Genomic DNA, 12,876 nt, shown 5'->3' with positions numbered 1-12,876 from the left:
AAAAAAAATCCATCGTTCCGGTTGGATTTGAACCAGCTTCTCCTAGCAAACCGTGCCAGACGCTATTCCAACTAAGCCACGGAATGAACCAGCGGTCCTCGCGGATTTTTTCTATGTGCCTTCGCAGATCTTTGTTTTTTGTTTTTTAACGACTTTTTGCCGTAGGGCCATCTGTGAGAAATCTATTTCTTGGTGGTAAAATATCGTGACCTTCAATAAATTGAATTGTAAAATATATAAGGTCCTCAAACCGCATTAGGGAGCGTGGGAGACATGGCTAGCTCCTTATGAAAGAGTTTTTCCAGGGAAGTACTGTCACCTTACCTATTTCTGCCGCCAAGCAGTAATGTCAGCATTATCTTAAGAGGGACATCTTAAATAATAAATACGTAACTAATCCGTCATAAGGATATAATTGCAGTGCAGAACAATGTTCTAATTAATGAATGCCCTGTTTTTTTATTTTTACTGTTTAACGGTTTGCTGTGTTTAAATCATTGACTTACAAATAAATGGACGACGGGTCTAATACAAAAACCACGAAAAAAATGTCCCAAGTCAACCTATTTAAACGTAGTGACATTTCAAGGAATATGAAAAAGCTAAAACGTTGAATTTAAATTGTAATGTCATCGCAGTACTGTCTAATTTTGCTTGCTTCGCTGTCAGTCGAACAAACGAAGACTAGAGCGTGAATGACGCTCTATATACGATTTTAACGCTCTATAAGTTCGGACACTTTTTAGCGCGGACCCGACGTCCATATAATTGTAAGTCAATGGTTTAAATGAAATTTTTGCCATGGTCATTGTTTTAAGAATATTTTATCTCTAGATGGAGCCCTGGAGAGCGCACAGGGTATCCTAGTTTAGTTTAGTCCAGCCTTTACAGACAACTAATATTTTGGTTACAACATAATGTTATGTAGTATTGTTATAGAGTTGTGTGTGAAGAAAAAAACTCATATTATTATTGCTATTATATAACTACCTGTGCGTGTGTGCCTGTGCGGCCACTGCCGAACGGTTATCACTCTGGACTGCCACGCAGAGCTCCCAGGTTCGATTCCCGGGCCAGTAGAAAAATTTATATGGCCTACATTAATTTATCTCGAGAGTTTGGTTGTAATTTGTGATTGTGTACCTATGTATGTGCCCTGGCACCCGCGATACTGGGTTTCCCTAGTGCGGGGCAATGAGTGTGTGCGTCATTATATATTTAATTTAATTAATACTTTGTTTCAGTCGTGATGACCGTGTTCTTGGCTTGCCTGTCAACGCTGCCTGTCATCATGCTAATCATGGGTGAGTCGAAGTATTTGTCGCTGTCATATGTTAAATAGAAGTGGCAGAAAAGAGTGCGCGCTGTGCGATCGGTGGAATCCGTCGTCCACTAAGCTTATTGTCTTCTCAATATACAAAGCAGCGTGTTTTGAAAAGACTAGCCGGTTATTAACCAACTTCAAAAAAACGAGAAGGTTATCAATTCGATTGTGTGTTTTTTTTGTATGTGTGTTACGCGACGACTCTAAATTTGTGAACCGACTTCGATGATTCTTTTTTTTTGGAAAGAGGGTACCTCAGTTACTAGTGATCCCATTTAAATTTAATAAAAATATTCCACCTCTAAGGGAAGCAAACTAGGAGATGAATGACTTTAGAGAGAACGTTTATTTGGATCTACAGTCACACATACATAACAGAAAAATATGTAATATAATAAAAAGAAAAAAAACCGGCAGAGTCGCAGCACTGCCCAGTTATGTATGTGTGCTGTAGCAGTGCAAAAAGGCCATAGCTCAGCGTCGGTGTTTACTCAGGAGCAAACCGCTGATTTTCAGTTGTAACCTAGAGGATGTCGCGGATTTGACCAGCCAGCTGATGCCATCCTCATGTTGTATAAATTAACAAATAATAATTTCGAAACTAAATAAATACGGAAGATAATATAAATATAATAAATGATATTTTTTTTAGATTTGATTTAACTATATTGATAATATGACCAAATTATAAATTGAAATTTTAAGTTATTATTTCATAAAAGTCAATGTAATTATAAATATGTAAATCTTGTTGCTATTACACAATGTTATGTAGGCAATTTTCGCTACCTACTAATACTGTCTGCTGAGATTATTTTCCTTTTTAACCGACTTCAAAAAAGGAGGAGGTTCTCAATTCGACTGTATGTTCTTTCTTAAGTATGTTACGCGATAACTCCAGTATTTGTGAACAGATTTTCATGATTCTTTTTTTGTTGGAAAGAGGGTGCTTCCATAGTGGACACATTTCATTTTGAAGAAAATCATCCACCTCGAAGGGTGGCTGTTCACGCATGAAGATTCACTTTTATAAATAGCGCCTAATTTTAATTTAGGATTACTTTAATGGTTGATTTTGCTATTTCTTCCATTCAAGGCGTTTTCCTCTCAATATACTTTGAGTAGTGTCGTAGTGAGAACCTATTTTTATTATCTCCAGTGTCAAGTCTGTATAGTGGCGAACTAGGGGATATTTCAATAAAACTTAGCAAATAGACGTAGCTCCACGTACTTTTGAGGTCGGTTTTTTTAGTACTCTGTACTTAGATTATTTATTTTAGGTACAATTTGAAAATAGAAAATTACTCGATTATCATTTCCTGCCGTTAAGTTGCCTGCTTATCCGTATTCTACAGAATATATGACTGAGAGTATGCGAGGGAATTGCTTAATTTATATCCGCCTTTCCTTTTTTGGGGGACCAGACGTAGGCTAAGTTGTGGATATTCCAAGGATTCGCCCGAAGCGTTTCACTTCCACATTTATATGGCGAACGGCTACGGAGAGTGGAATTTCCTTTCCGCAGACTTGTTCCCTGAACTGTATAAATTGGGCCTTTTCAAGGCGAGATTTAGGCATTATTTATACTTACTTTGCAGGCCGTGGCCGGGAAGAATTCTTACGTGTCATAAATGACAAATTTCAGTGTTAATTTTTTGAAATTAATGCAAAATTTTCTGTTTGAGAAAAAACAATTATACAGAGCGTGCCATGTTTTTTAAATAAATTGTATAATAGTCTCACGTTTTTGGAATAAATAGTGTTCTTTAATTCAAGATACTATGTCACTTAGAAGGAATTAATTTTATAATAGGTGTCAAGTCAACTATTTCTATCGGCATTACAAAAATACAGGTGTTATTTTTTTTCTATTTGGTCGGTTCGATTCCCAGATCAGGCAAGCAACATTTTAATTTTTTTTGGATGCAACGACGCCAAATATCCCGATACAGACGCAATGCATCAAGCTACATATTGACGGATCTTGTTCCGTTGTTAGAGCTCCGTCACTCGCTCAAGGTTACGCGATAAGTGCCTACCGCTGAGTGTACCGACGTCGGCACAAGCGCGTATACAAGTCTTTCATTTATGAGCATTAGGCTCCGCACGACACACACGGCGGGCAACGTTATTTTCAACACTCTGAGCATGGGCTTAGGTTCCATTTTCCTCGTGGTGAGCGCCTGATATCATTAATCAGATTTGGGCTATATAGCGTAGGTATATTTGATTTTAAATGAGGGTGATCTATATAGTCTGATGTACAACATTTTTAGTAATTTTTTTTCGTATCCCATTGCCTTTGAATGCTCTGTATAATTTTTCATATCAAATACAATTTTGCCTGGTATTACGTGTCATGATATGTTTTTTAAATATTATATTCTGTTTGTTTATCAAACTATTCGATATTCGTCACTTTATTTTCAAGGGTGCTTTGAGTGCGCAAGTAAAATGTAAAACAAAATTTTTTTCATGTGAACGCAGTAATTTTCGTTAGCGATATTATTTGGACTTGAGTGTCTTTGAGAGACAAGTTTAAAGAGATTAACATTCTTACGCTAATGTCACAGTACATTTATGAAAATATTATTCGTGTTAATACAATTCAGATCAATCAGATTTATGATAACAAAATTCGATAAAAATCAGGGGGTCTACTCTCAATCTCCGTCCGACACCCGTCCGAAACAATTACTGTCAAATAAGTAATATTCGACAAAATTAAAAGACAAGTACCAAGTATGAAGCTTCATTCGCATCACGCGTCTTTTCATTTGGTCAAGTATTGCTTATTTGGCAGTAATTGTTTCGGACGGATGTCGGACGGAGATCGGGAGTAGACCCCCAGATTCGTGGCGTCAGTGACGTGATTGAGAGGCGCTATTATTTTCACAGTCGGAGACACGAGATATAAAACAGAATTTCACTAAGGTACGAAGAAAATTACTGTTAAACTACACAATTTGAATAAGATAGTACACCGGCGTAACGAATCACAGTTAACCTCAAAATATTGATCAGCTGATTGGATGTATTACTTCAGTGGGCGTCAACAGAACTGACAAGCATTTGATAAGTTACCAGTGTTACCAACTTAATTAATTCATTGCGGCTGCATTCGAGCAAACTCGATCCAATTCACGCAGAGCTCATTACGAATAACTTCCAAGAGATTCCACTGCAGTGTGAACGTGAGAACTGTAGACCTACCGCCATCTTTGAATAAATTCCAGTACTAATAATCCCTGAAGTATCCCTAGTCTCTTTGGTACCGTGGTCCCGGCCCAAGTATGATGAAGCCTAGGCAAACTCTCACGTGCGCCGGTTGCAAAAGCTGCATTGCGGACGATAGATACGCCAACTGTACCCTTAGTAAGTGTGACAAACGCTTTCACCTCCTCTGTGTAGGTCTGGAACGCCCCGCGCCTGATTCATGGGTCTGTCCAGACTGCCGCAGTACGATGAGGAAAGGGGGCGACAACTCGGCGACCCCGGTGAGACAGACAGATAACGTCACATTAAGGAGATAAAAACCATCCAGTCTTGTAGAGACAACACAACAAGACCTGTTCTCCTTTATCAGAACAAGTGGACGAAATTCGTCTGCTCAGAGCTGAAGTATCTACGATGAAATCGGAATTTTAGGTAGCCCCTCAAACAATTTAACACAAGATTGAATGCAATGACCAACGCAATGTCCGCATTTGACGCCTGTTTGAGTATTACGGAGGGAAAGGCGGATGAAGTGGTGGAACTGAAACAGGAAGTCGACGTACGGAATGACAGGCTTAACTCTCAAGCGCAAACCTTTTTAAGAAATGAGATAGAAATAATCGGAGTGACTGAAACGCAAAATGAAAATCTGCACCACACTATCCTAATGATGTCTTCCTTAATATGTGTTAAACTTAATGACTCTGATGTTGATTGCGTCTAACGTGCCGGTCCCCGCAGGAGCACTGGTCATACTCTGACTAGCCAAGTAGTTGTGAAATTTACGAGACACTCGTTCATACGCACTTTCCCTTACACAAATCATACACCAACAATTCCTTTCAAACAAGGATAACACATTAAACATTGAACATGTTCAGGATTGTATAAGTATAATCATTTACTTATGGCAACAGTCAACTGTAATCTCTTACACCCCTCATTTGCTATTAGTTTATGACAATGGCTAGTTTGAATTATCTGCAAGAGCTTGATTTACCCGAAATTCCTTGCCATTTAATTGAATGTCTTGAACTATGTACTTCCGTATTCTCTCACAAGTACAACTTTAAAGTGCTCACTATGAATATCAAGAGTATACACCATAGCTTTGACGATTTTCTTTTGACACTAGCAAGGCTGAACACTTCATTTAACGTTTCTATACTCACAGAATGTTGGATCAATACAGACTCTTTAATACCTGTAATTGACGGATACATAGCATTTAGAACCCATAAGCACATAAATAGAGCTGGTGGTGTTGTGGCCTATGTGAGTAATATCTGGGAACCGGAAGTCAATGAACCGTTGTTTGATGATGCTTATTATCTCCATATACTTTTGAAAAATAATTTAAATCTGTATGCAATTTATCGTTTCCCCTCTTTTTCCGATATCACTCCTTTTTTAAACTCACTTGAGGTTAATGTTAATTCTGTCCAACCCTCCCCACGTACAATCGTTGCTGGTGATGTTAATACTAACACGCTGGCTGGTAATGGTGATCAGCACCTTGATTCAAGCAGTAAGTCCTTGTGTCTGCTTGCTGAGTTAAACTTGATTCCCACAATCAATAAACCAACTAGAGGTAACTCTTGTTTAGACCACATACACGTGACGCCAGGGCACCTACTGTTGGGGTTGTATGTCGATCAGATATTACAGGTACTTCTATCGAAAGACCAAAAACAGAAAATAAAAAGGCGACTGGTGAATAGGGTTGACTACGATTCCATCGACAGAGAGTTAAGCCATGTGGATTGGGATGTGGTTCTGGACAAAAAATCAGTAGATGATGTAGTTTCCGCTTTTATGGACATTGTTTCGACTGTCACAGCTCGCAACACTGCTCAGATCCCTGTAAGTCGATCTAAATTCACAATACAGCCATGGATGACTCCTGGCCTTATCAGGTGCTCCAAACATAGAGATAACCTACATGCAAAGGTTCGTAATAATCCTAATGATAAGGTTCTCCTAAAGATCTACACTCGCTACAAAAACTTCCATAACGACTTATTTAGAAAACTCAAGAGGCAACACGAGTCATAAGTATTAGAACAAAACAAAGACAATCCTAGGAAACTTTGGGACTCCGTCAGAATCTTTTCTCATACCAAAAAGCTTCAACAAGAACCAGTCGAACTAACAAAAACCAAAGAAAGCACTTTAGATTCATTATTGCAATGAGTTCTTCACAAACGTAGGAAAATCTCTGGCGGACACAATTTTGACCCTTTCGAATGAGTCACAGGAGTCACTGGCAGCCAAGGTCAAACTCAAAGTATCACCTCCTGATTCCCTTTTCATGCGCCCTACTGATGTAGCCGAGTTGAGACAATAATTGATGGTATGAAACTTAATGCCGCCCCAGGTGAGGACGGTATCACTAATAGTCTTATAAAAGCAACTAAAAGTAATCTTCTTGTGCCACTCACTTATATCTGCAACTTGAGCCTTACTGAAGGAGTGTTCCCGTCTGCGAGGAAATCTGCAAAGCTGAAAAGGCAACAAATTCAACCCCTGCTGCAACTATAGACTAATTTCTCTGTTGAGTTGTGTTTCTAAAATATTGGAAAAATTGGTCAACAAGCGTCTTACTAATTTTTTGGAGGGAAGGAAGCTAATTTCTGATAGATAGTTCGGTTTCAGAAGCGGGAGATCCTGTCAGGATGCAGTTTCTTTATTGATCAACGTAACATCGGAGCATCTTGACAACAAAAAGGCCTGCATTGCTGTATTTCTCGATTTGGCAAAAGCCTTCGATACCGTATCCGTCCCCATCCTTGTTCGTAACCGGAGTCGATTGGTGTCCGTGGTATTATGCTCGACTGGTTTCAGAGCTATCTGACGGGACGGTCTCAGTGCATAAAAATCATGGATCAAACAAGCGATCTTAGGTCTATCGAGTTTGGGGTGCCCTAAGGCAGCGTGCTGGGTCCCACGCTTTTCACTGTTTATATGTATAAACGACGTTATTCACTCAGCCCAGGTCCACGTGGACATCATTTGCTATGCAGATGACATTGCCATCATCTTCAGTTCAGAGAAATGAAAATAAACTAGCTGTACTTCATCTTCACAAAGTCTCAAATTCAGTGTACGAGTATAAGCTTCTATAATAAGGTTCCGATTGATATTCAAAATTTGCCACTTACGAGGTTTAAAACTGTAGTAAAACAAAAACTTTATACTAAAGGTCACAGCTTTTGCGTACTTGGATGACAAAAATCAGTGGTAGTGGTCCGTTTAGCTCTTGCTATCTAAAATGTTTAAATTAAATATTGTAATGATAAATATTTGAGAGTTTCTTGCTCAATCTTCTCAGTCGATCTGCCTTACGAATGAGCAGTAGAGTTTAATCAGTATGACGATTTCAAGTGTAATTTACTTACCCATGAAATATAATCTATTTGACTTTGACTTCCAAAAGCCAAATTAAAAAAAGGATTTGAAGCCATAATAAACGTAAGGATACCGAGTAAATATGGCATTCACCGAATTTAATTTATTATTGGTAGGTTTTATTATTATGTTATTGAAAATGTAACTTGATATATTTTCGTGAATATGCCTTTGCCATCGGCAATGCAATGTTATGATTGAGGCCTTTGGCTTAACTGAACGTTTTGGGTAAATTAATATTTTCTTATATTATATGGCTGGTGTTACATTCCGCTATATTAGAGCGATGCCACACGATGCGTTGCGTCGGCATCGCAACGCCTGAGTGGTGACGCTGCAGTACAACATTACATATAAATTAGATCCACATGTCACATGGTGCGTTGAAACGATGAAACACGAGGCGCCGTAACACGTGTACAACATAAGGGGCCAGGAAATGAAGCGGGGAGGGGTGCTGTTTCGTGTAAGTAAGTGGCGTTAGGGCGTGTTCTCATTATGTCGTAAGGTTTTATTTATCGCTGGACGACTGTCGCGTCAAGCCTGTTCCTATATCACGACTATCTGCCGTGACTGTATCGTGGACTTTTGTTTTAGCGCTTCCTATTGTCACGACAGTGTGCCGTCGAAACGTCAAAAAAATCGCGTGCTAGGACACTTTAAATTGCACGACATCTGTCGTCACGACATACTGGGAACACGCCCTTACGTTGCGATACCGCAATGTTCGAGTGATATTCGGTATGTTGAATCACAGCGTTGCGATGACGTTACGCAACGACAGCGCCTGTGTGGCATCGTTTTTATTGGTGACTTTTTTTATGAAGAAATGTTTGAATTTCTCTTCTTCTTCTTCTTCTTCTTCTTTGAATTTCTCTTCTTTCTTGAATATCTCTAGTTGTCTATGATATGGTTAGATAGATAAAAGCTTACTCTTTAGTAAAGGGAGTAGGGAGTAGGGAGTTTAGTAAAGGGGTAGGACTAGGCTGTACTCTATGAGTAGAATTGCTGGCTGAACATAGGTAATGATTATAGTTTTTGTATTTGGAATGCTAAGAAAATAAGGGAGGATCTTGACATATCATATTAAGATCATTGTTTCGAAACCTACGCCAAAATTATGTAAAAAAGTGAAATAAAGTATAAAATTGAAGATTATTACAGTTTGAGTTTTTAGAAATGCCTCTCGCACTGCATCTGAGCTACAGCCCTCTATTATAGTACTTCATCTATAGAGATGGAAACCGCTTGAGTTGATTACGTTCCGTCACACTTAACATTAAACCGATTGGCTGTCACCTTCGTCAATCGGTAGGGCATAAAAGTTGGTCTTGCCACTTACTCTGTACATTACGTACCGTCAGGGATACGATTGGTACCATTTGGGCTCTTTCAGGTGCATTCATCCGTTTTGTGCGCGAACCCGAAGTCCATTTGTTGGTAGGTCAATGATTAACTTCACAAAATAAGAAACAATGTAGTTCAGCGCCCACTGCTGTACTAAGTCCTATACAAGTAGTGGATACGTAAGTGAGATCACCGACTGTACATAATATTGAAAGGAATGACGATTAAAAGTTGTAGGCTCAGTATAAATAGTTGTATCACATTTACCAAATGCTACATCTTTTTAAACGCTCCTATTCAAATTTTAGACCACGTTTGAACATTTTATCCACGGTAATGTTTTATAGTAAGCAATTCGACGTGATTTTATTGCTGTCGAAACTGCGCAAAGGCTAATGTAACGGTATCAGGTCGTTTCGCCTTTTATTACTGTAGTTACTCTGTAAAACCGTACCGTTGCCGAAGTTATTGTCTGGGCCGTAAGATTTCTTTCTTTTAACGCCGATGTCTTATTGTCCCTCGCTGTCATATCTGACATTTTGTCATAAGTCATAACTGAGGAAAACGTACTATATTACTTAGAGCGCTCGCTCACTGGGCTTCTAGTGGCGGCCATTAAACGCGACTACAAGTTACGGGCGAAAATTGTCATACATTTTATATAGCATCGGCGCAAACTGAGCCGCCTGCGCTCGCTACTTCCATCGCTCGCCTCCCGCGCATACTCGGCCACAGTCGCCGTCCGGCCGGCTTCTCCCTCCCTCATGGAGGAACCAGGACTTACCTCGTGAATGCACCTACACACCCAGCAATTGAGTTTAGTATAATGTCCAAGGTTTTTTTTATAGACACACTACAATGTCTATTCTTTTTGGCTGCGAATATAAGTTGAAACGGATTTTAATATTATTGCATAAGCTTTTTAAAATTTGTTGTTTATAATTTCTTACACTTGTTGCCTTAAGATTTTGAACTCGGGCAACAGTTGAGAGCGGGTCGTTGATATTGTTGCCAGAATTTAACATGAATGCGTTTGACTTGCTTTTTGTCTGCGATGACAAAAATATAGATTTTAAGGCTTTCGTGGTTATTCACTAAATGATTATCACTAGTTTTAAGTTAAAAGAAGCCATACCGTGGTAAGAAACATGAAATTAGTGATGACAAAATACTTAAAAATAAATGTTATTATTTAATAAATGTAATAAATAAAAAAACGCAACCACCGCCACTGGGGCTGTTTTAGCAACTTAGTTGCTAGATCTAGGGAATTTTATGTATATTTACTGGGCAAATATTTGGCTTTAGCGAGAACTAAATATTTAGCAACGTGTAGCGTCGTTTTGAGGTTTTTTGAAAGTAAATCCAATATTAAATATAAAGTTATATTCGTATGTGCTATTTTGATCTGTAACGGTGGTAGTACCAACGCAACGTCGCGTTCGGCAAAATAGACGATTTCTGGCCACACTAGTGGCCCCGCGCACCAAAAAGAAAATAGCGACACCACACGATTGCGTCGTCGCAACGCTATGATTTCAACGCACCGAATGCCACATGAGCAACGCAGTCGCGCTGCTTACTTACGCACCGCAGCACCCCTCTCAGTTTCGTCTCCTGGCCTCTTGTCCGCTACGCACACGTTCAGTCACCGCTTAGGTACCACAATGCCGATGCAACGAATCGTGTGGCATCGCTCCAAAGGCTCGTCTGTTGTAATACAGGCGCGTCCGTAGCGGTGTTTAGAAAAACGGTCGGGGTTGGAGTGCGACAATTGATTGTCATCTGTAAATGATTGATAAAAAAGGCAAGGCCGTGTTTGGCTGTCGGTGGTCGTCGGGTATGCGATGGAATTTACAAAATAACGGACCATGAGAGGACGCCTTAATACAAAAATAAGATGACGTAGGACATGTTTTGAGCAGAGGTGCTTTACGTCATACCCATAACCTACGGTTTATTTACGAGATATCTTAGAACGTCTTAATTTTTGTTTCGAGCGTTCAAACGTGTTCCGGGCTGAATCAGATGATTTGCGAAGGCTTTTTTCTCTCGTGTTCATCGCTGGTCGTGTAAGCTATGTCTTATTTTATTGTCACCAATGTGTAAAAAATTATCTAATTTTTGTTTATGTGGTTACATAGCGTCGGGTTTCTACGAGTTAAATAGCAAAAAGAAGTACATTTCTTAATCAGGATGCATCATATTTTTAACCGACTTCAAAAAGGAGGAGGTTCTCAATTCGACTACTTTTTTTTAGTGTATGTTACGTATTTGTGAACCGATTTTGAGGATTCTTTTTTTTCATTGTAAAGACGGTACCTCAGTATTGGTCCCATTTAAATTTGAAGAAAATCGACCTCTAAAGGTAGCATACTAGGGCTTGAATTCGCTTTCGCGCACTTTGCGGTAACCGATTTCAATAAAACTTGGCAAATATATGTAATTCCACCAACTTTTGCAATGAGATTTTTTTTAATAAAAATGTTACAACTTGTGAATTTAATAAGCTTCTTATTTATGTATTACTTTTATAAACGGGTCATTAGATGAGGAAAATACAATCATAGTCTCGAAGAAAAAAATAGCTTTTAAAATTCACAACATGGCGAGGGTCTTGATCCAATTTGCCTGGACCTCGACTGGCTTTGAGTAAGTAATGCGTATAGTATTCGTAACTTAGACAAATTCAAAGATAGAGAATTTCTTTACTAAATGCACTTGTAGATATATTTAGAGAAACGCTAAAAAATTTTGAATTATGACAACAATGTTCACCTGAATTACTGGCCATGAGCCTCTCCTCTAAATATGTTTATGGTGAAAAAACTTTCATAGATTTCTCATACATGGCGCTACGAATAAAAAGTCGTTAAAAAACCAAATACAAAGACACGACAACAAGCACATAGAAAAATTCGTGAGGTCCGCTGATTCGTTCCGTGGCTTAATTGGTATAGCGTCTGGCACGGTAAGCTAGAAGACGTCGGTTCGAATCCGGCCGGACCGAAGGATTTTTTCTGAGTCTTCTGCTTTGCGTTGCGGAGAGATTTGCGCGCATGCGCGGCGCCTTGCCTTTGATTTGGTTGTAGTGGACGCGTGTACGCTGCTACTCTGCGATTGGCCAGTGGTGCTGTCCTCCGTAAACGTTCCTTGTTGCTTGCGTGGAAATATCAAGCTTACTAGATATCAAAATCACGCAACGCGACTCGTGAACAGTCCTACCTGCGCGTTAACGGCATCTTTGCATGAGTCACGCATGCAAGGGAATAACTCAACGCAAACGCATAAAGCCGAGTATCGCGTTTAGGCCACGACGTAATAGTGACGAGATTTTAAGATTTCATTATGTTATACCATACAATACTTTTTCTACGAGTATTTTAAAATAACGAAACAAAATGTAAAGGTTATTTGTTAACAATCCACGAACGCAGCAAAAAACCAAAGAGATAAAATAGAAGTGTCTGTGATTGGTCAAGTACCGGTATTTTAAGGCAGTAGAGCATTTGTGTAGCGTCATATTTGATATTTTTAACCGACTTCAAAAAAGGAGGAGGTTCTCAATTCGTCTGTATGTT

The 12,876-nt window shown here is 39.2% G+C and overlaps 1 protein-coding gene across 1 annotated transcript in view; it reads left to right on the top strand.

The window, feature by feature from the left end:
- The window catches only part of LOC113229765, a 40,765-nt gene that overhangs the window by 7,553 nt on the left and 20,336 nt on the right, over positions 1 to 12,876 (top strand). Inside the window, exon 4 of the mRNA XM_026463447.1 lies at positions 1,245 to 1,304. Coding sequence (XP_026319232.1) covers positions 1,245 to 1,304 — 60 coding nt within the window. The remainder of the gene's footprint in view (positions 1 to 1,244; positions 1,305 to 12,876) is intronic.

The sequence above is a fragment of the Hyposmocoma kahamanoa genome, unplaced genomic scaffold (assembly GCF_003589595.1).
Source record: "Hyposmocoma kahamanoa isolate Upper Pololo Valley unplaced genomic scaffold, ASM358959v1 62, whole genome shotgun sequence".
NCBI lineage: Eukaryota > Metazoa > Arthropoda > Insecta > Lepidoptera > Cosmopterigidae > Hyposmocoma > Hyposmocoma kahamanoa.
The sequence above is the reverse complement of the archived record's forward strand: the minus strand, read 5'-3'. Positions and strand labels throughout refer to the sequence as shown.